We start from the raw sequence: 24,593 nt of genomic DNA on the forward strand, positions 1-24,593 counted from the left end.
TTTATAAACAAGTATTTACACAAGCAATACATATTGAACATCCAAAGCCGTATTTTTCGGATTCCAAAGACTTTGGACTTTTTTAAATGGAAAGAAACGTTCTTTAGCTCTTCAAGAAAATATGGAATTTGATGGTAGTATTTCTTCTTATTTACAGAGTTCATGTGAACTTTTCTCAAATTTTTTTTAAGTCGGTTTATGTTCAACATTTCGAGTTAAAGCTTCATCAAACAGAAAATGTATGCATAAACAATGCTTATATCTCAAAACTTCATCTCTTTGAGACTGACATTCTTAATGGTATCTCAAAATAAAAATCTAGCTCAAATCCTGATCCAGATGGAATTCCATCTCTGGTTCTGAATGTCAATTCACATTAGTGTTCCCACTACTAATAAATTTTAATAAATCTCTCTGTACTGGCGAATTTCTTGATGAATGATGAATGGAAGTTCTATATAAACGGTGATTTTTAAGAGCTTGAGAACTTTTTTTTTAAAAAAAGGCATACAATTTGCAAAATCTCATCGATTCTTTATTTGAAACGTTAGATTGGTCCATGACATTTACTTTTTGAAGATAATTTCATTTAAATGTTGACCGCGGCTTCGTCTTAGGTGGTCCATTCGGAAAGTCCAATTTTGGGTAACTTTTTCGAGCATTTCGGCCGGAATAGCCCGAATTTCTTCGGAAATGTTGTCTTCCAAAGCTGGAATAGTTGCTGGCTTATTTGTGTAGACTTTAGACTTGACGTAGCCCCACAAAAAATAGTCTAAAGGCGTCAAATCGCATGATCTTGGTGGCCAACTTACCGGTCCATTCCTTGAGATGAATTGTTCTCCGAAGTTTTCCCTCAAAATGGCCATAGAATCGCGAGCTGTGTGGCATGTAGCGCCATCTTGTTGAAACCACATGTCAACCAAGTTCAGTTCTTCCATTTTTGGCAACAAAAAGTTTGTTAGCATCTTTGAAAAAATACGGTCCAATGATTCCACCAGCGTACAAACCACACCAAACAGTGCATTTTTCGGGATGCATGGGCAGTTCTTGAACGGCTTCTGGTTGCTCTTCACTCCAAATACGGCAATTTCGCTTATTTACGTAGCCATTCAACCAGAAATGAGCCTCATCGCTGAACAAAATTTGTCGATAAAAAAGCGGATTTTCTGCCAACTTTTCTAGGGCCCATTCACTGAAAATTCGATGTTGTGGCAGATCGTTCGGCTTCAGTTCTTGCACGAGCTGTATTTTATACGGTTTTACACCAAGATTGCTGCGAACGGCGACGAATCGACATTTCACGGTCTTCAGCAACACCCTCAGAAACAGACGCAATATTCTCTTCTGTACGCACTGTACGCATTCGTGTGGTTGGTTTAATGTCCAATAAAGTAAACTGAGTGCGAAACTTGGTCACAATCGCATTAATTGTTTGCTCACTTGGTCGATTATGTAGACCATAAATCGGACGTAAAGCGCGAAACACATTTCGAACGGAATACTGATTTTGGTAATAAAATTCAATGATTTGCAAGCGTTGCTCGTTAGTAAGTCTATTCATGATGAAATGTCAAAGCATACTGAGCATCTTTCTCTTTGACACCATGTCTGAAATCGCGCGTGATCTGTCAAATACTAATGCATGAAAATCCTAACCTCAAAAAAATCACCCTTTATAAGTCCTATTTACAAAGCTGGTCCAAAAAATCTTGTAACAAATTACCGCACTATAACTAAGCTCTCTGCAATACCTAAATTATTTGAGCCTATAGTAAAAGATCGTTTGTATTTTAATATAAGAGAACATATTATATACAACATGGATTTATGTCAGGCAAGTCTACTTCAACAAATCTCATGCTTTATTGTAAATATGTCGTCGATTCATTAGAATCTGGTTACCAGGAAATTCTTCTAACTAAACTTAGAGCTTTTGGCATTCACGGATTGCTTCTGAAATGGCTTTCCAGCTACTTTTATAAAAGAACACAATGTGTGAAATTCTTCTCTAATATCATACAAGCTTCATCAGGAGTTCCTCAAGGTAGCTATCTGGGACCACTTCTTTTCAATATATTTGTTTATGATATCCCCTGTCTTCTTAAAAATAATCTTGTTTGATATATGCTGATGACCTGAAAATTTGTCTTTGTATGAAAAATACAATTGATCAGCAAAATCTTCAAAATGATTTAAATGTTTTATCTGATTGGTGTGATAGGAATATCCATCCTTTAAATATCACAAAATGTAGTTTGTTTACGGCACATCATATTTTAGTTCCAATGATCCACAACTACCATACGAGGGTGGATTGAAAAGTTTCCGGCCTGACCAAGAGATGGCGCCACTAGGCCTACCTTGAGGTGGCGTTCTATAGTAACATCTTTAGATAGCTTGTAGCTATAGTTTCCGCCCGATCACCATGTTAGTTTAGTTTTGAGAGCACACTGAACAAGGCGCCTCTGTGTTTTTCTTAAAAATGGAAAAGTTGGAAAATCGTGCTGTCATCAAATACATCTATTTGAAGGGGTTAGAGACGAAGGAAATCAAAGAAGAGATGGACTCAACACTGGAGACATCCTGCCCATCATATTCAACCATTAAGCAGTGGGTTTCCGAGTTTAAAAAGGGTCGTGTGAGCACCTCTGATGAGTCTCGCTCAGGACGCCCTGTTGAGGTCACAACTCCAGATATGATCGAAAAAATCCATCAAATAGTGCTGGAAGATCGCAGATTAAAAGTGCATGAGATATCTAAGACCTGTAAGATGTCAAATGAACGTGTGCAAAATATTTTGCACCAACATTTGCGTATGCAAAAGCTCTGCGCAAGATGGGTGCCGCGTTGGCTAACAGCCGACCAAAAATTGATTCGAAAAAACATTTCTTGCGATGGCTAAAATCAACGATCTGAAGTTTGAATTGATGCCGCATCTTCCCTACTCTCCAAACCTAGCCCCGAGTGACTATTATCTGTTTCCTAACCTCAAAAAAATGGCTTGGTGGTAAGAGATTTGCGGACAATAAAGAAGTAATCGAAGCTGTAAATGGGTATCTTGAGGAGCTTGATGAATCAGTCTATAGAGATGGCATTACTAGACTAGAACACCGCTATGAGAAATGTATCAGCCTTGGAGGAGCCATTAGTTCGTCCGATCCTTGAGTATTGTTCAATTGTTTGGCTTCCTTCTGCTTCCATTGGGATAACTCGTGTTGAAAGAGTTCAAAAGGCTTTCACAAGATTTGTTGTTAGGCAACTAAAATGGAGAATTGATATTCCTTCATATCCGTCAAGATGTGTTTTGATTGGACTTGATTCTTAAAAAAAAAAGCGTTCAGTTCAATGTGTACTGTTTGTCCCTGATATATTTTCATACCGTATCAAAGGCCCACAAATCATTTATAATTTTGAAATCTATATTCCAGAGAGAAGATTGCGTCTGATTTCATCATTTCTTTAACAATCCTAAACATAGATGTAATTATGGTTTTTTTTTTATATTATACGCGCTCTCAAGGGGATATGAGTACCCTTATCATGATAAATCACAGTGCGAGCAATTAAGAAGGGAGGAGAGGATTAGAAAGGAGATACCGATGCACATTGGTTTTGAATGTCTGCATATTATAATAAGTGGGAAACATTGAGTCTGGTAAAGCATTCCACATTCGTGTGGTGCGACTGAAGAAAGAATCTCTGTACTTTACAGTACGTCCGAAATTAAGCTCAAGGGTAAACTGATGAGCATTCCTAGAGGAACGGGTATTACGGTTGAATTGTTTGAGGTTATGAATGCAACTGGCTATTTCATTAGAGCATTGTTTATGAAAGAAGCGATAAAATAATAACAGGCATAAAACCTTACGACGGTGCTCGAGAGATACAAAAGTTTCAGTTAGACAACGGTCACCTATCATCTTTAGAGCTCTCTTTTGAATTCTGTCTAGGAGACTCAAGTAGGTTATAGAAGCACCTGCCCAGATATGGGAATTGTACTCGAGTTTCGGACGAATATAGGCTTTATAGATTATAGCCAGATCAGTAGGAGTAAAAAACTTCTTGCACCTTCGAAGAAAACCTAAACACTTAGCAGCATTTTTGGCGATGTCAAATATGTGATCACTCCACAACAAGTGGTTTGTAATGCACATACCTAAGACTGAAAGCTGTTCAGTCTCCTCGATGCAAGTACCACTCATGGATAGTGGCATAGGGGAAGGTTAGGCTTTTGTGACAATAGACAGCATTGAGTTTTCGAAGCATTAAATTCTACAAGGTTTTTGATTCCCCATTGGACAATGCTGTCAAGATCAGAATTTAATGAGCTCATCATACGCTACCGTTGGTAGTCCACATCCGAAGAACAAGGATGAAAATCTAGAAACGAATATGAAAAGCTGAAGGTACTGTCATCAGCGAAACAAATAAGTGGGTTAGAAGTTTCAGACAAAAGATCATTTATAAAAATAAGGAAAAGTGTCGGAGACAAAACGGAGCCCTGGGGCACACCAGCGTTTATTTTGTGGATATCAGATTTGAACCCGTCCAAAACTACTTGAATTGAACGTTCCGAAAGGTAATTTCTAACCCAACGAAGAAGTTATTCATCAAAACCAAATGCACGCATTTTCGATATCAAATGCCTTTGAAATATCAAGTGCAATAATCTTACTTTCTCCAAAACGATGTAAAGATTTGTTCCACTGTTCGGTGAGATAAACCATGAGATCACCAGTGGATCTATTGCAACGAAAGCCATACAGCCGGTCATTAAGAAGCTTCCGTTCTTCAAGATATTTCTTAAGCTGAAAATTTATCAGTGTTTCCTTGACCTTGGAAAGAAGGGACGTAAGTGCAATTGGACGATAGTTAGATGGTGAGAAGGATTCGCCTTTTTTAGGAACAGGCTGGACAAATGCAGTTTTTCATCCACTCGGAAAGCGACCTGTAGCGTAGACAGATGGAAAAGCTTACGCAGTGGTTTTGCCAGCGTTGAAGAACACTTCTTTAGAACAATAGCGGGGATACTATCCGGGCCAGCGGATTTGTGAATGTCATGATTTTTAAGTACTCTAGTAACTGAACGAGTGCGAAAGAAGATCCGTCCCATAGAATCGTTTACGCTTTCAAGTACAGGCGGAGTCATGTCACTCATTGGCAGCATCGAATTAACAGCAAACTGTGCTGCAAGCAAATTGGCTTTATCAATCGCGCTTATGTAGGGAGTGTCATTGTTAACGAGCGTAGGAACTGACGATGACGTAGTGTTGCGCACATTTTTTACAAATGACCAGAAAGTTTTACTACCATTGGGACATTGTAGTATTTTTTGCCGTAATTTCTGGTCATGCAAAAATTTAATGCGTCGTATATGTCCGTTACAGGTCTTTCTAGCTTGTTTGAACTTATTCCGGTTTTCCTCAATTGGGTTGGCTTTGTAATTCCGGAAATTTACATTTTTGATCCTAATAACCCCATTACAGCTCGAATCAAACCATGAGTTTTCTTTGGGTTTGATAGATTTTACCCTATTCGGGATAAAATTTCTCATTCCGCAAAAAATAAGTTTATAATCATATCTGCACTGGGATTTACGTCACTATCGAGGAAGCATAGTGACCAGTTAAAGTTCCTGAAGAATTCGTTGAGACCGTCCCAGTTGGCTTTCTCATATTGCCAAACGGTTCTCGTAGGAGTTTTAAGTTTAACTGGCGTTTTTTGGCATGAGAAATTTGCAGATATGACACAATGGTCTAACTCTTCCAAATCGCTACTTCTTTAAATTTAGAAGGCAATTGATTAGTAATGTTCACTCTCTAGCAAAAGTCAACCTAAAAAAAACACTCAACATCCCGGTTTTCATTTATGGCATTGAGGCTTGGAGCCCAAGACGAGAATATCTTAAGATCTGGGATATTACCTATTAAAAAATACTATAAAAACTCAAGTAGGTACTTCAAATAAACTAGTTCGTCGGAGTTCCAAACAGTCAATTTCCCTTTCAATGGACAATAGGGAACCAACCCATTGGAGGAACACATTTTTGATGCTACATGACTACAGATTTAAAACACCCCACAAGTTTAGTTTTCATAGACATTTTTGAAATTCTACTCTATAAAATCAGTCTATCAGATTGAAGCTTCTTCTAATTAAGTCTCAAAATGATAACATAAATAGATGAGAAATATAGGCCGCGGTTGTCGTTTATATTAATAAATTCCAAAAGCCTTGGAATAGAAAAATCTGCCATAAAAATGTAAAATCAGAAAAGAAAGTCATACACCATCAACATATTTTAAGCTTAACATCATCTATAAAGCTTTCGTCAATGTGACGTTTTTTTTTATACCGAACTGAAGTATTTATTCATAATTTGAGCATTTGATATTTATATATCACATAATTTAAATATTTAACGAGAATTTGTAACACTGCAAAGTTATTTTTTGTGGTTAATAAGCTCACACACTTTTCATAATAAGAACAACAAATATCAAAAACTACAAAAATAACTAAATAGCGAGATAAAAAAAAAGAATTTCTCTTCTTCCAAAAGTTTTAACATTAAATTCATATCAAATTTGTTTCACACTTAAATCTTCTCAATCATAATTAGCATACTGTGTCTTCTTTTTTTGATCTAAATTAAAACTATGCTGTTTATGTTTTATATTACTTTTTTTATTCTAAAAAATAAGACATAAAAGTTTCACTTACAATGTTCAAATCATTCATAGTCTTCATTTGAATGCAAATGTCAAAAATAAACATAAATAATAAGAATTATAAGAATTTCCCTGAGAATTGTTAATATTGAGGTAAGTTGAAGGTAACTTCGGGACCCGCGGAGGTTACAATGATGCATTTGGTTTGAGGATAAACAAGAAAAAATAAAAACAACCAATCGGTTTTCCCTAAATTATACTTTAAAAGCATAAGGAAACAAGTTCTGAAAAAGCCTAGTGACGCAATTAGATAAGATACAAATCCTATTTATGTATATCCATTTTGTTACTAAGCCATAGCGCAAATTTGTCTCTTTTGAAATAAAAGACACCCTTTATACATTTTAAATTATGTAAAATTAATAAAAATGTAAATTCTTTTCAGATTTAAATGTAATGTGAATAACACAGAACGTCAAAAAGAATAGCAAAACCATACCAAGAACAATAAACAAATATAAAACCGTTTATCATCTTTTACATCTGTGATTTATTCTTCATGGAATTGGTAACAAATCAAAAATTTACATTCGATTGGGTATTGTCGTAAGTATTTAACGTTATTCTTAAATATCAGTTTGAGGTCAGCAAACCCGCGGTCAGTGGAATCGATTTAAATATTCAAAAAAGTACCAATGGAGATTGGAAAAACAAATAAACGGTCACGGTCATCTAATATCGGATGGCAAATTAAAAAGGTGATAATTTTGATCCACCACCGCAGGTGTTCGAATGTACGAGTTCTTCAGCTCTTAAACTGCGAACGAACGAATGAATGACAAAATGAAAAAGACTCAAGGAGGAGAATCTCGTTCATCTTTACAATATAACTCTCCGTCTCCACCCAGCCGTGGAAGAAACCAGCCAGCGTCATTCCACAGCATATACGAGTACGAATGTAGGTAGTGTGATGGGTGCCTTGGCAAGCCTTGGACAAAAAACCAATAAAATCAGCCCCACCATCTCACATATAACACGCTGCTCTGCTGGCTGGTTGCTGGTTTGGTTGTTTTTCGTAGTTTTGTTCTCAATGAATCTTGCCAAGTAACTTTCGGAAATTTCTCCTTCGGACTCTGTAAATTTACAATTGCCTTCCATTTCTACAACTACGGTACGGAGAAATACTCGCACCACAACAGGAACATACCGAACCAACACTGACTTCTTCCACTATACCAGCCAGCCTAGCCACTATAGAGCCAGTTAGCCTGCCAACAGCGTGATTGATGTGAGACTCCATCTATTTGCAACCTGCCGCCACTTTTGCTGGGACTGGTATTGCTAGAGCAACTTATAAAGTGAAAACTATTAAGCGACCGACCTTTCCACGCAGATGTTTTTTGTTGCTGTGTCGGCTGTCATCGCCCACAAAATATATATTTTTTTTCCTCTCCATTATTTTGCCTTCTTGTCCGTCCGTCCGTCATAACAACAAACAATTTGTTGCTGGTTATGTTTTTAACATTTTTAACATTCTTCGTTTTGCCAAAAAATAAAAATAAAAATAAAAATACGAAAAAGAAAAAGAAGACAAAATATGCGCAATGAAATGTCAATTAGACTGGTTGATGGAATGAATTTTATACTCGTATACCTACAGAGAAAGCGATAATATTATGCGTAGATGTATCTTGTGGATATTTTGTTTATATTGTTCTTGTTTTCGTGACTTGTTTTTTGAATAGTTGTTCCCAAGAGAAGACAAAAAATGAAGTGTGATATTATGGTCATTGATTGATTCATCATACGATGCGATTTTGATTGTGAATATCAGAAATAGAGTGAAAATAAATTGTGAATTTTTGAAAATTAAGCTTTTCGGTATATTTAAACATCTAGGAACTGCGAATTATAATCAAACTATATTTTAATTTATTAATTTAAGGTTCTCCAAGAGCTTCAGTATTTTGTTTTTGGGAAAGGTGACTAGATTCTAAATTCCAATCCGTCTGGTAAAATATTCTCCATTTTGTAAAGAAATTGTCTTGGGTTAAGAAAAATGTTTGTAACTCTATGTTTTCTCTCCTTTTTTATACTTTTATTTTGTTTAAAGACATTTATTCCAATCTAGACCAACAAATTGTAATAAAGTCTGCAGTGAAAATTCAAAACAATGTTACTGTTTTACCTGCAATTATAAGAAAAAGACAAAAAAAAAGGAAATACATATACGAACAAATAATAGCCTGAATAAAAAAAATCATTGCTAGCTGAGACGACAAAAATTTAAAAAATGCTGACAAAGCTTACTTGAGGATTTTTTAAAATTTTTCTCAAATAAAGAAGATAAGTTGCGGTTGCAATTGTTTTTTCTTCAATATTTGATAATGCACGTGAAGGTTAGAACTGAACATCTCAACTTGGTAAGTTGCTCATTACCTCCGTAATAGGTACATATCTTAATTGGACACTGCTTAATAGATAGGCATGCATTGTGCTTTAAAGGTTACGTAAACGGTTTTTACAAAAGCTGCATAAATTCAGAGCAAGTGGTGACATTTTTACTCCTTTTATGTACATGTCCTAATCTATCACAAAGTCATAGACTTAGAAGACTTTTTTTAAGGATGTGGTGTACTGTAACTACAGAAAAAGACCTTTATGGTTCAATGGATAATACAAGAGTGTTTTATTTCATATTCTTACAAACTAGAGATTAGGTATACATAATTCTTAATGATCATTAATAAAAGCTTTATAGATTTATGGTGTTGCCAGACTGACAATATTAATTTATAATACTCAACAAAGGATCTCACTGCTCTAACGACTTTTACACTTATTGACAATCTTGACTTGGAAAGATCCTTTCAACTATTAGTACTGTGCATTAATTATCAATGCATGGCCCGCATCTAAAACGTCACACTGAGTTGGAAACAAACAGTTTCCAATATGGTATTTTAGGATATATATTAGTTTCCAAGAAGATCTTTCATTTTGATAAATAAAAAGGAACATTTTTGAAAAGAAATTAATGGATTCAAAGAGGAAGATATAAACAATGGAAAATAATATAGCTAAATGGCCTTTACGGTTAAGGTTGCAGCATTACCAATTCGCCTAATCGCAGCTATGTGCCTCCCAGCTATGTGTCAACTTCTAAATACTGCGCTAGCCCTAAAAACTACGAAAGGAGTCAAATACGTTTGGACTAGGAATGGAAATATTTTTATGAGGAGGAGTGAGGGTGACAATTCTGTAAGAATTAATTATATTTCTGATTTTGATAAAATATGAGTATTGTTAATCCTATTCCGTATTCAGTTCAAAGTATTTGTGAAGTGCCAGTTTTTAGTAGTTTTATAGATGATTGCTTTTGTATACAACAAAACATCCGTAGTCTCAGAAATTTTTTTTCTAATTTCCTTCTCACATTGAGTCATTAAAAAAATTGCCAGCTATAATAGTTCTTACAGAGATTTGGGTTTATGAGAGTGAAATAAGCCTTTATAATATACCGGGTTATGCGATTTTTAGTTGTTGCAATGAATCTTATTCGTCAGGTGGTGTCGCAGTTTACATTGATGAAAATTTTGTTCACCAATTCTCAACATCGACATTTGCAGCGCGGATGTTGTAAAGCTGTCGTTTTGCTATCAAAACGAAAACTATACAATGTTATGTTTTTACAGATTGCACGCGTAAAAGTTTGTTTATAGAGGAACTCAGTCAAATTCTTTGCATAAATAAGACTTGTAATTTAATTTTGATTGGGGATATTAACATTGATATCTTAAACGTATCCGAAAAAGACAGTGATAATTATTTGTATCTTATGGCTTCTAATGGTCTAAAGGGAATTATTAATGAACCAACTCGCGTAACTAAATCTTCAAGTACTTGCATTGACCACATTTTTACTCGTTTTAAAGTCAGCAATAAATCCAAATTTTTTGGAAGTGTTCTGGACCTAAATACTACTGATCATAAATCGATTATTTTATTTAATGAGTTACAAAATAATCGGAATTCTACTTCAGTAACACAAAGAAAAGAGCATTATACCACCGATTACATATTATTGCGGAATATTTTGAAGCATGAATTTTGGGATCAGGATTATTCGGAAACGGACCCATCAACTTCGTTTACTATTTTTATCACAATCTTGCAAAAACATATAGAGTCATGTACTTCTGCGTCGATACAAAATTCTAATAAAAACAAATTTTTAGAGCCTTGGATGAATAAGAGTCTCCTTAAGCAGATTAAAAAAAAGAACACAATTAGTATTAAGCTAAAAAAACATCCAAATAATGTAAAGCTAAAAAAGTATTACCTCACACTTTGTAAAGCCGTTAATTCCAATGTTGAATTGACTCGCGAAAAGTATTATTGTAACTTATTTGAAAAATCAAAAGGCAATATAAAAGATGAATGGAAGGCTGTTGACAGCATTTTAGGTAAAACAAAAAAGCCAAACGTAATAGAAACTATTGTAGTTAATAATGTTCCTCTAACTGATGTTAACTGTATATCAAATAAATTTAATGAATATTTTACTGAAATATCTGAAATATTAAAGCCATCTAGTAATACCGGTAATGATTGTGATTGTTATAATCAACATTGTCCAGATGCTGAATTCATACAATCAAATAGCTTTGCGTTTAATTCTATAACCTCTTTTGAAACCTACAAAAAATTCTACCTTTAAAAAATAAAAATTCTTGCACTTCAGGTGGAATATCTAGTAACGTACTTAAAAAAATTGCATTCTATGTTTCAGATGTTTTGAGTTACATATTTAACTTAAGTGTTGAACAGGGCTGTTTTCCTGAACAATTTAAATGCGCTGAGGTTATTCCCCTCTTTAAAAAGGGAGATAAGAAAAATATGGTTAACTACAGACCTATTTCTATTCTTCCTACTTTTTCAAAAATTTTTGAAAAACTTATGATTAATAGAATTACTTCTTTCCTGAATAAAAATAAGTTTTTTAGTGAAAATCAATTTGGTTTTCGTTCAGGAAAATCAACCGAAGATGCAATTCTTAGGCTATGCAGTCAGCTTTATGGCAGTTTGAATAACAATAAATCTACAATGGCTCTCTTTATTGATATGACAAAAGCTTTTGATATGGTTGACCACGATTTACTTTTAGGTAAGTTGTATAATGCAGGATTTAGGGGAGTAATTTTTCAGTGGTTAAAATCATACTTAAAGGGAAGAGTTCAAAAACTTATTATCAACGGTACACAAAGTGAAGCTCGTTTTTTAAAAAATGGAGTACCACAGGGATGTATACTCGGCCCCTTATTCTTCCTAATATATATTAACTCTATTTTTAAGCTTCGATTAAATGGCCTTTCGACGGCATTTGATGATGATATATCATTTACCTACCAGTCTAATTCGGATTTTAATTGTGTTTTACTAATTGAAGAAGATCTCGAAGTTCTAAGGACTTGGTTTTCTAACCATAAGTTAATAATTAGTGAAAAAACTAAATTCATGACTTTTAAAACATCTGGCCATCCAGTCTGTAATCACAATATATTTTTTCATGCTTCGAGTTGTAGGCAATTTAGCTTTCCAATTCACAATTGTTCCTGTTCCAATTCTTGTTTCATTATTGACTCTGTGAATAATTTTAAATATTTAGGTGTAACAATTGATTCAAACCTTAATTGGAAAGATCATAGTTACAACATCAAGAATCATTTGATGCTCATAACGCGAAAAATGTATCTTTTCAAACCATTCTGCTCTAAAAAGGTTCTAACTTCAATATATTATGGTCTTGCGCACTCTAAATTACAATATGGGTTATCTAGCTGGGGTGGTTTCTATGCAAATACTTTTAGGCCGTTATTGATTGCCCAAAAACATCTTATTAGAATTATTTGCAACAAAAATCGTTATACTGAAAGTTGGCCTTTATACAAGGAATTGCGGATTCTACCTTTGAGACATCTGTATATTTTCAGAGTACTTAAAGAATTTTTCAAGCAAAGCGGTAATATTCCTAGTAGAAACTAGCAGTTATATAATCTAAGAATAAACAACATGCACCTTGTCAATGAACCCACTGCCCATAAGACTCATTTCTCTAACTTTTATACTGCCGCAGCACCAAAGTCATTTAATAAATTACCTTTGTCTATCAGAACAATTCAAAACTTAAACTATTTTTTTAAAAAGAGTAAAAGACTGGCTTTTTACAATTGATTTAAATTCTATTGATAACTATTATTAAATTTTGTATCATAGTTTTATAATCATAAAAAATGTACCATTTTGTTGTTGTTTTTGAATGAATTTTATGATGAATTATTTATTACCTATGAATGTATGTATATACCTACTCTTTTTATATTCAGTTATACTATCTTTAAAATATTTATTAATTTACTTAACTCATTGAACCATTGTTTTATTATTTGTATTGCTGATTGTCACCCTACAACAGTTTCTAATTATTGTAAAATTAAAATTACATCACAATGTATCATTCAATAATAACTTTCAAGTTAAAGAATGATAGCTATTATTTATTCCTTTTTTTTACACTTGCTATTGTACTAGTTTTAAGTTGGAAATGAAAAAATGAATGAATAAAATGTTTCTAATTCTAATTCTAAAATTCATAACTACACAAATTCCATCTTTAAGTACTTAAATTGGTTGTGAATTGCTCGAAATTTTCGCGTGGATCCAAAGAAAAAAGTCTTAAGGTGTTAAATCACGGTGAGCAACCTTTTATTCCGAAACTACGATTTATGAATGAAAAATGTTCATCACTTTTGTAGTGATTTCAATTGGCAGGTTGAGACAACATAAGGGACTTGAAAGTAAGCCAAGTTTCTAGAATCTGATTATCCAGCTGCCAACAAATTGTCTTTAAATTAAGTAAACTTTTTATGGAAAGTTGACTGGAAAGTTAGTCAAGAAAATACCCCTAAATATCAAATCAACTGAAAGCTGAAGTTCATTACTATATGACATACATATTTAATTTATATTTGTTGTTTTATTTCAAAGAATGCAGTTGACTGCAAATGAAGTCCCTTATGTTGTCTTAACCTGTCTAATGTGTTTCGTTCAATTTTTAGTAATGGCGTAGATATTTCTTGTGAAATGTCAAAAGATGACAGATGCCAAAATAACATGCTATTCGAATTGAAACCTGGGGGGTCATTCCGTAAAACGATAATCGCTAAACGATAGCGTTTCGATGATAGTCTCACTTCACGTAAGACCATAATCGTCAAAGTGATATCGTCAAAACGATAGCGTTTGCGCGATAGCTAAGTAGGTATCGTCTGCTATTAATTTCCATTGGCAACTAAGCAAATTGAAGCAAAAAAGTTTCGATGTAGTTTAGTTTTGTTACAAAATGAAAATAAAAATTCAAAAAAATACAATGAATTCGGTTACTCATTTTTTTATATACAAAACATTAGTAATCTCTCTTAATTGTTCTTAAATAAATAAAACAATTGTAGTTTTGGAATTGCAAATGAGGACTTTATAATGATATTATAAACAATAAATTTGCCAAACGGTTGTCGTTCTACATACATAATGTAAATATATACATTCAATATTAAAATTTTTTGTAACTATTAAAACTTTGGGGCGTAGGAACATTGGTATATTCGACAGGCAACGATTTTTGTATCGCTCTTACAGAAAGCACTAATCCAAATTAGTTTTGGAAACAACAAATATTTTTGAAGCCAAGTTATGTTCCCTGTGGATAAAATTAAGTCTTCACTTCCTTCTTTTGGACCAAATTGGGTTTATTACTGCAGTTGATTTACAAAAATATGAGACATTGAACAAACATTTTGATATTATAGTTTTATCTTTGGCGGCAACAAATAAAAACACAAAAAGTGACAATAACAATAAACATTACAAAATAGTTGGCATGTTTATATAACAATACATTTTTTGCAAATTTTCAAAATTTCCCATAGAGCAAAACCAAGTTTAATAACATTTTCAAGTAATTGAACAAGCATTATCTTTCGTTGAGTTCATTTTGACATTTTGAATATACTAAACGAACTTAAGGCCCAACTATAATAGGCATAAGCAAACATAAGCTTATGTCAAAAACCCAACGAAAATTCACTTAAGTTTGCGAAATTACTGCATAGCCATAATGCAATTTTGCTCACGTATCTAAAGGGTGATTTTTTTGAGGTTAGGATTTTCATGCATTAGTATTTGACAGATCACGCGGGATTTCAGGCATGGTGTCAAAGAGAAAGATGCTCAGTATGCTTTGACATTTCATCATGAATAGGCTTACTAACGAGCACAACGTCGAATTTTCAGTGAATGGGCCCTAGAAAAGTTGGCAGAAAATCTGCTTTTTTATCGACAAATTTTGTTCAGCGATGAGGCTCATTTCTGGTTGAATGGCTACGTAAATAAGCAAAATTGCCGCATTTGGAGTGAAGAGCAACCAGAAGCCATTCAAGAACTGCCCATGCATCCCGAAAAATGCACTGTTTGGTGTGGTTTGTACGCTGGTGGAATCATTGAACCGTATTTTTTCAAAGATGCTGTTGGACGCAACGTTACGGTGAATGGCGATCGCTATCGTTCAATGCTAACAAACTTTTTGTTGCCAAAAATGGAAGAACTGAACTTGGTTGACATGTAGTTTCAACAAGATGGCGCTACATGCCACACAGCTCGCGATTCTATGGCCATTTTGAGGGAAAACTTCGGAGAACAATTCATCTCAAGGAATGGACCGGTAAGTTGGCCACCAAGATCATGCGATTTGACGCCTTTAGACTATTTTTTGTGGGGCTACGTCAAGTCTAAAGTCTACACAAATAAGCCAGCAACTATTCCAGCTTTGGAAGACAACATTTCCGAAGAAATTCGGGCTATTCCGGCCGAAATGCTCGAAAAAGTTACCCAAAATTGGACTTTCCGAATGGACCACCTAAGACGCAGCCGCGGTCAACATTTAAATGAAATTAATAATTAATTATAAATTAATATTTCAAAAAGTAAATGTCATGGACCAATCTAACGTTTCAAATAAAGAATCGATGAGATTTTGCAAATTCTATGCTTTTTTTTTTAAAAAAAAGTTCTCAAGCTCTAAAAAAAAACACCGTTTACATGTCAGATTTTACGTATGCGGCGAGCGACTGGGATCGCTCTTGCTTAAGTGTGCTTAAGTTAACGAAACTGAGAAAAATTTAACGAAACGGAGCTAGACTCCATTATGTTCACTCGTATTGAGATTCTTTGTATTCGCACGTTTACTTAATATGCGCGCATATGCTAGCTTATGCCTATTATAGTTGGGCCTTTATACTGAAAACGATTGAACGAGACGATAGTGATAAAGCATTGTGATAAAATTGCGTGAAGCAAATTATTGACGATATCGTTAATGATAATCGTTTTGACGATTATCGTTTCGGAAATTACGAAATGACTCCCCTGATATGTGAAATGGGCAGGCTCAGAGTACGTAAGAGTCTTGAAGATAATTGACAAAAAATTGTCTTAGGCGCCATTGAAATCGATCCGGCAAAATTTTTGAAACGATGTTTGACTATGTTTCCATCGATCGGAAATCACCCAAAGAATTTTGTTTGAGGAAAAAAAGTGTAATTGCACATTTGTTTTCTTATATTTTCCGGAAGGAAATTAATTTTCCAGAACAGCTGATTCCAATGTTTTTATTTTCAAATTTGTTGGAAAATTGATTAGAAAGAAAAATTTCCCTCACAATAAAGTCAAGACTGATAAGTAGCACTATGTAAAAATGTCAGATAATCGTGTTTTTTCATTCAACTGAAAGCTAAACTTCATAAATGTGTTTATTTGTATAAAGTTTACATATATTTACACAAAGTTTTATATAAAAGGAGCCCTTGTTGTACTGGAAACGGAATAGGAGCTTTTTCAATAAGTAGAAAACACGACTTATGAGGAACCTGTAACTTGTTGCTATTTTTAATTTTCTACAAGTTAAAGATAGTCAGGTAAAGTTTCAAGTTCGAAAAATATTGACATCTGAAAAATTAACTAGGTTACTTGGTGTGAGTTTAAAGAATAAAGCTAAATGAAAGTTAAGTCTTTAATATTGTCCGCAAAATATTCATTTTGTGCCTATTTTTGTTAAAAATTGTATCTTTCAAGATTCTTCTTTTGTTTATGCGATGATTTAGACAAGTAAAAACTATTTAAATTGTTGCCCGCAACTATAGAAATATTTTTTTTAAAGGAATACTGAAATCCAAAACTTGAAACGATATTTATTAACCATGTACTCTGACATAATATTCCCATTTTTTATTTAAAAATTAATTTTATTCGTGATTAACTTTCAAGAAAATATCTCTTACACACTAAGTTAATGTTCATATTTTTTTAAATTATTTTACATTATGTACATCTGTATTTCATTAAATACCACTCTCGTTTATCTTATGGTTTAACAACAATCTTTTTATAATGTGAGAAGAACAAATCATTTGTGGTTCTACTAAGAGTATAATATCCCCTTCCAAAGTATAGTACTGCACCTATTCACTTGACTCTTGGGTCCGTTTGGTTTGCTTGAACAAACATAAAACGGATGAAGAAAAAAAAGAAGACTAAGTATTTTGAAGTAGGTTTACTTAAAGTTTGTGTAAGAGTAGATATGTACGTACTTCCATTCTATAGTCATATCACCCAGATTCTTATTCTTCGACATAAAGTTCTTTTCATATAACCTGACCGCAGTTTGTTTCATAGGTACATATGTATACATACCTTATGTATAAAATGTTTTTTTTTCTTCTTTTTCTTTGAATGGAATCAAGTGGCTTTTGGTTAATTTAAGAAACAGAAGAGGAAGTCATGATTGCTTAACATCCGAATGGTATTTAAAAATTATTTCTTTTTGTTAAGAGATCGTTTACCATATCCAAAATCAAAAAAAAAAAATATATCGCACATTCTTTCTTTTGTTAATTCCTTAAAAAAGACCCAGAGATATGTTTGCGATTTTATTTTGTATTGATTTATTTTTAATTTATTACACATGCATTGCATATCTTTAGAACCATCTAACACATGTACATATGTTATTAATTCTCACTCTTCTTATGCACAAAAGCCAAGGCACAAACAACAGAAAAAAGCTGGACGCTGAGATTTTCATAACGGGTTTCACGCCATTCCTTTCCAGAGTGTGGGGGCCAAATTTAAAGCGCACACGGTCTATTTGCTGTCTGGCTGGGCTGGTTGCAGGCAAGACGATACATTTATACCCCACAAGAAACCAACTATCCACAGCTATAAATGTAGGTACTATACTCTGCTTTTATATACATATGTAAAGTATAATTCTAGCTTCTCCATCGGCATTGAATGGAATTTCTGTTGTTTCGCAAACTATGTATACCTATGCACAGCCTACCTACATGTCTTGTCACTTGATACATTCATGTACACGCGGTACCATGACTTCTGCTGCAACCTATGAATCGTAGTTGAGTTCTTATTGCTACTAAATGCATAGCATGTCCCCGACAGACAGAATCATTGGAATTGTTGGAATTAAGGTTAAAAGGCAAATAACCAAGAGTATAAGTTTTGTTTTTATTTTAAAACAGGAGGTTTTCTCTGCATAAATATTTACCTTTTCTCAAAAATCTGAACCGTTTCAAGGATATCAAGCTGAATGTACATATATGATTATGAATTTGTTAAACTAACTATAATCACGTACATTTTAGTAACTATGCACTTATATGAAGATTTTACATTGAAAGTCTTATTGGACTCACGTAATTTTTAGTAAATTGCAATATTGCAATTGAAATTGGAAATAAAATTAAAAAATAAAACGTTATTGTTGTTCAACTTATTGATTTCGTTTCATGGTGTGAATTTCAAATGAGCCCAGGTCGTAATCCTCGGTATAAGTTCAGCAAGTGAAAAGAAAACTTAATACCTACTAAAAAAAAGAAAAGAAATATGTTAATGAAATTGACTTAACTAGCATAATGTACATAACAACCATAGACGACCTTAAATTTAATTATGTGCATCAGTTTATTTGTTATTTCAAATGCTCACTTATATATGTACCTACATGATGAGGGGTTTAGTTTTTTATCAAATAAAACGTTGGAGACTACCTTGACTTCCTTGATAATTTTATATCTACGAAAATATTGAGGTTTAGTATTATTTAATACAGCTAAAAGTCTTCACATTTAGAGAAGTAAGCACATTTTCCTGCTGCGTTGAAGTGTGTGTTTAACGCTAATTTAATATTTGCACATCAAAACAAGATAACTATTATTACTGCTGATGAATGGTTTCAAATAAACGGCCTCGCTTTCCTGGATGAGATTAGTGAGTGAAACAGTCTTTGACATCTTACACTTTTGTGTAATTGCCATATAGAACTAACTTTGTCTAAGTACCTTTAGCTTTTGTGATGTGTTTAAACTGGAAGTATTTAGTTTGGGTGCTTAAAACCATCACTTAACAACTTGGGGCTAATACAAAATAAATATTTAACTTTAACTTTTAATTAATTTTATATACATAACTGATATTTGTGTAAAACTGGTATCAGCCAAATACCATTAAAAAAAACTTTAGATATAAAATGAATTCAAAAAAGAAACTAGAAACGATTAATTATATTTACAATTTATTATCAAAAACTTATTGGTAAGTTCTTGGAACGACTTTAAATGTATAATTGTTTTTGATAATATTAAAGACGATTATAGCATTCTCAAGACCAGATCCTCAGAGTTCTTTTTTTTAAATCACAAACAATTAAAAGAGGCATCTGCATTCGGAATCACTACGATTCTAAAATTGCGAATCCCAAAATTGATGTTAATAGTACATACCTACAATAGAATAATAGGGTAGTTCTTGATCTTGCGAGACAACGAATTGATTTAAGTGTGAAAGTTTTTTAGTAAAAAAAGAAGTATACACTCAATTTCCATTCATTAATAATTGTTGTACTCCAAAGCATAAGTTGAGTATGAAAGTAAGACTTAGACTTACTTGAATTTATTGATTGGTGGAAACAAAATATGTACATTACATAAATGGATTAGTTAAGGTAATGCTTTAGGTTAGGTTAAAGTGGCTGCGGATTCATAATCCACACACTTAGGCTAAAAAAAAAGGCCCATTGTGATACCACATGAATCTTGAGAATTACTTCCCACTAGTCGAACCATTTTCAGCTTTTTAAAAAAGCGAGTTCACTGGGATTATCAAAAGAGTAGTCTCCCAGATGAAGTTTGCGTCTTAGTGAAAGAGCAAGGTGAGTGCAGAGGAGGTGAGGGATTGTTTCTTCTTCTTCCTCGTCCATACAGCTCCTGCAGAAGTCATTTGAGGCTACACCAAGTCGTATTGCGTGTCTGCCTATAAGACAGTTTCCCGTAAGGACACCTATTAAGAAGCTAATATGAAGTCTGCATTGAGATAACATGTCTTTAGAGGGCTTTAGGTCCAGTGAAGGCCATATGAGTTTTGTGGCTGCGTATGTTGGTAAATTGTGCCACCTAGAATTTGCTATCGCGAAAGCTGTTTCTTTTAGCAGAAGTTTACAAGTAGCTATCGGTATACCTATCTTCTCCCTTTCAGGTGAAATAGGTATGAAGGTTCCATTTTTAGCGAGTTCATTGGCTTTACAATTTCCTTTGATGTCTCTGTGGCCCGGCACCCAATATTAAATTGTTGCGCCATCTCCGGAAGAGACGATCGACAATCGAGAGACGTTAGAGATTTGGTTGAGACACTGTCATGAGATTTTATAGCAGCCTGACTGTCAGAGAAGATGCGGATATCAGGAGTTGATATCACGTTTTCTCTTAGCCAGGAGAGAACCTCTTTGATCGCTAAAATTTCCGCTTGAAAGACGCTACAATGATTAGGGAGGCGGAATGAGATGCTTAGATTAAGCTTTTCTGAGTACACTCCACTACCAAGTCCCTTATTTGTCTTGGATCCATCTGTATAAAAATGGATGCATTTGTCATTCAGGAGTTTTTTGTCTTCCCATTCATCTCTGGATGGAATGGATACCTGGTCCTTTTTTTATAAATTGGGGTATTGGAATTGTGCAGTCTATGTACTTTGGTATAGAACAAAAGAGGTTCAAAATGATAGAGTGCCCCACATTGTTGTTGGTCCATTGTGATAAGGCGTTAAGTCTTATAGCTGTACTCGCTTCCACTTATTTGCTGAATGTGTAGAGGGGTGTCGGATGGTAGAGAGTGTCTAAAGCTGCTGAGGGTGTGGTTCTTGTTGCCCGGCTTATGCAGAAACATGCAGTGCGTTGGACTCTGCTGAGTTTGTCGTAATATGTGACTTTTTCCAGTGCAGTCCACCATACTGCAACCCCGTACATAAGTATTGGTCGAATGACGGATGTGTATAGCCGTTATGCGAGGTTGAAAACCCCATTTACTTCCTATGGCTTTCTTGCAAAGGAAAAGAGCTCCTGTAGCTTTTTTAACTCTTTCCTTAATATTAGCTTTCCAACTTAATTTTTTGTCCAATATCAGAACAAGATATTTGACTTCATTGGTAAAAATTAGTGATACACCTTTTATTAAAGGAGGTACAATTACTGGGGTCGAGGTCTGTTTTTTGATTATTAATACTAAGCAAGCAGTGATCAGCCCATCTAGGGAGCATATTGATTTGGTTTTGGAGGAGGTCTCTCAGTGTATTAGGATGTGACGGCGATAGTAACATCATCGGCATACACAACCACTCTGTAGCCTTCCCTCTCAAGGGATATTAGTAGTTCGTTAACCACTTTGTTCCACAGGAGAAGGGACAGAACACCGCTTTGCGGGGTGCCTCTCCCGACAGACCTTTTCGTACAAAAATCCGTCATCTTAGAGTTGATGATCCTGCTTTTTAGCATTAGATTAATCAAGGTAGGTAATGTTTTAAGAACAGCTCAATTGAGCTTAGACTTAAAATGTTTACAAGTGCCAACTTGATCCTTTTTTGTTTTACAATGTAAAAGTAAAGTTGTAAGTAAATTAATTACTCTCAAATTATATCTCCCCATTAGCGCATAGAGCGTTTCAAATCTAAATACATTTATTTTTCATAAATAATGTGTTGGGTAACTACTATTCAGATATTCCAAATTTTTGGTGTTGTAAAAAGTTTTGACAAATAATAATCGAAAACAAGTTGCCAGATCGCTCATTGTGTCTGCCGTTCTCGGGTTTATTGCATTATTTATGTAATAATCGGGTAAGGGTGTGATTTTTACTTATTCGAATGTTTTTAACGTGCCATTATGTGGCGGTTAACATATCTATTGAGCACTTCATTCACCCAATAAGTTACTTGTCGCTTTAACTTCTAGTTGACCCTACTTAGTTTTTGTGAAACAATAATTTGAATTGTATGAGCTGATTAGGATTTTACATTGCGAAACAGGCCCTTAAACTCTTTTATTTATTCTGATTTGTCTATGGTTTTTTCTTACTAAGTGAAAAACTTTTCTATTGTCACTAAGGTTCGAATCTTTAGATGACCCATTTTACCGCTGAAAAACAGAGTCTGGTCACCAAAATGCAAGTTGGTTGTTTATTAATTGCAATAATGGATTAGCATTTTTATGTGGTCGCACAGTTATAATTTTAAAATTAAAACCTTATAAATGTTCATATGTTACGAAAGCTGGCTGCTTTACTACACGAGTGTTATCATATAACAATCGCCCTGTGTGAGTAAGTTTTCAGTTTTGTTTCTAAGGAAAACATTATCTGAACTATATAAAAATATTAATGAAAATACTTTCACTATTTGTGTTGCAATTCGAAGATTAGTAAATAAAAAGAAATGCTAATACGAAAATGTAGTACCCGTGGCATGATGGTTAGTGCGTTGGACTGTCATGCAAGGGGTCTTGGGTTCAATCCCTGCCTGTGCCACCTTTATTTAAAAAAAAATAATTTTCGCGGGTACTGCCTCTTGCGAGGAATTGACAAATCCTTCAAGAGTAATTCTTGTCATGAAAAAGTGCTTCCTCAAAACTAGCCGTTCGGATTCGGCCTAAAATTGTAGGTCCCTTCGATTCCTGACAACAGTACTCGCACACAGGAATGGTTGAGAGTTGTAAGTCACTAGGCCCTGGTTCACAACGGACTGTTGCGCCACCCCATTTGATTTTGAATACGAAAATAGTACCCGTGACATAATGGTTCGTGCGTTTGACTCAGAGGCCTTGAGTTCGTTCCCTGCCTGTGCCATCTATAGTTTTGTTCACGGATACTCTCTCTTGCGAGTAATTCTTGTCATGAAAATGCTTTCTCAAATTAACCGGTCGGATTAGGCTTTAAACTGTAGCTCCTTTCGATCCCTGACAACAATATTCTAAACCAGGAATGGTTGAGAGTTCTCAACGGACTATTGCGCCACCTAATTTATTTATTTTACAATACGAAAATAACGATGATTTTACTCTGTACAAAATTGAATACAATTAAGATAGGTATTGGTTTTTTAAGGAGAGACATTTATTTTTATACCGAGTTCACATATTTGTCTCTTTATAAAAGGGGACAGTAACACATCGGCCCTCCTCGATCTTCTTTTCAAGTGCAACCCATAGATGTTTCTATTGGATTAAGATAAAAGAATTATGATGGTCATTGATTTTATTGTATGTGGTTGATAATATTTTTTCTCCATCTTTGTTTGAGTTGCAAGCGTTATTTTCTTGGGTGAACTCTCATTTAATGGAACTTTTCTTGTACTCCTACAAAAAATCTTTGCTTTTTTAAGCGGTTTTGAAAGCTTCGACTTAAAATAGGTTTCTAATTAAGACCTAAGGTTTATTGTTTCCTTGCTTAACTTCAATATACCTACATATCGATGCAATGTAAGAAATAACTATTTTTTTTAAAACAAGAGATTGTTTTGATTTTTTGCAGGCAAGGTCGCACTTTTTTCATAAATCCAAAAAAGAAAAACAATACACAATTGAAAATGTTCAGTTTATTTGAATTATAAAACCTGGAGAAATTCATTTTTGAATGTAGTTCATAATCGTAAAAAATATGGACTTGAATCAGTTTGTATAGGTTTTTGCGTTGGTAAAAGACTACGTATTATAATATAAGAAATAATTACTTGTAATAATATAAGGAATTTGAGAATTGATTGTTCAGTAGTTCCAATTAGGTACCTACCGAGTAGGTAGGTCGAATACAATAGCCACTTGTGAGCTAAAACTATATTATTGGATTTTCTTTCTTTTCTTATACCTACATATTGTTTTAAACAATCTTTCACCCTTTTCTTTAGTTTACCCTGTATCTATGTATGTCGAAAAATGCAAAAACAAAGCTGGGTACTACTTCAAAAAAAACTATGCAAATTATTAGGTAGGTACAAAAAATAAATAAAATACATTAAAAATTAGTAGTATAGTAAATATTCCTACCTCACTTGGATTACATGGATTTAACAAAAATAAACAAAGAGTCATCTTTTCCACAAAACACTGTCTACCTACGTAAGCAAATTACAAGAGTAGTTACCTATGTGGTGTCGGTGTGAGCTGCAAAGAAGAAAAATTTTCGATTTGTACCTATTTGAATTTTGCAGATAAATAAATCATAGGTAAGTAGGTACTGAGTCAAAGCTGCAGCCAATTCGTAGTAGTGAGTAATCCCTAAAGAAGTTATATTCATAGGATTATTAGAAACCATAGTTAGGTTCTTTGTTCTAAGATACCCTTGTTCCGTGTCCATTCAAACAATTTTGTGTTATAAACCAGCTTCCATAAATAAAACTCAGCTACAATTCTCCTCCATTAATAAAAATAGAAAAAAAACACGTAGGTAGGTAGTTGCAAAGTTATAAATGAAT

General features: G+C 33.9%; 2 protein-coding genes across 5 annotated transcripts in view; one reads left to right on the top strand and one right to left on the bottom strand.

The window, feature by feature from the left end:
• LOC129942623 (serine/threonine-protein kinase 10) overlaps nt 1–24,593 on the bottom strand; it is a 62,357-nt gene that overhangs the window by 36,464 nt on the left and 1,300 nt on the right. The window lies entirely within an intron of this gene.
• Nucleotides 2,483–2,902, top strand: LOC129949492 (protein GVQW3-like). Its single transcript, XM_056060994.1, has one exon. The coding sequence runs from the start codon at nt 2,483–2,485 to the stop codon at nt 2,900–2,902; it is 420 nt and encodes a 139-aa protein (XP_055916969.1).

This window comes from Eupeodes corollae, chromosome 1 (genome assembly GCF_945859685.1).
Source record: "Eupeodes corollae chromosome 1, idEupCoro1.1, whole genome shotgun sequence".
Classification (NCBI taxonomy): domain Eukaryota; kingdom Metazoa; phylum Arthropoda; class Insecta; order Diptera; family Syrphidae; genus Eupeodes; species Eupeodes corollae.

Bases quoted from the DNA above. Each gene is read 5' to 3' on its own strand.
- LOC129949492 (XM_056060994.1), top strand. From the start codon at position 2,483: ATGGAAAAGTTGGAAAATCGTGCTGTCATCAAATACATCTATTTGAAG.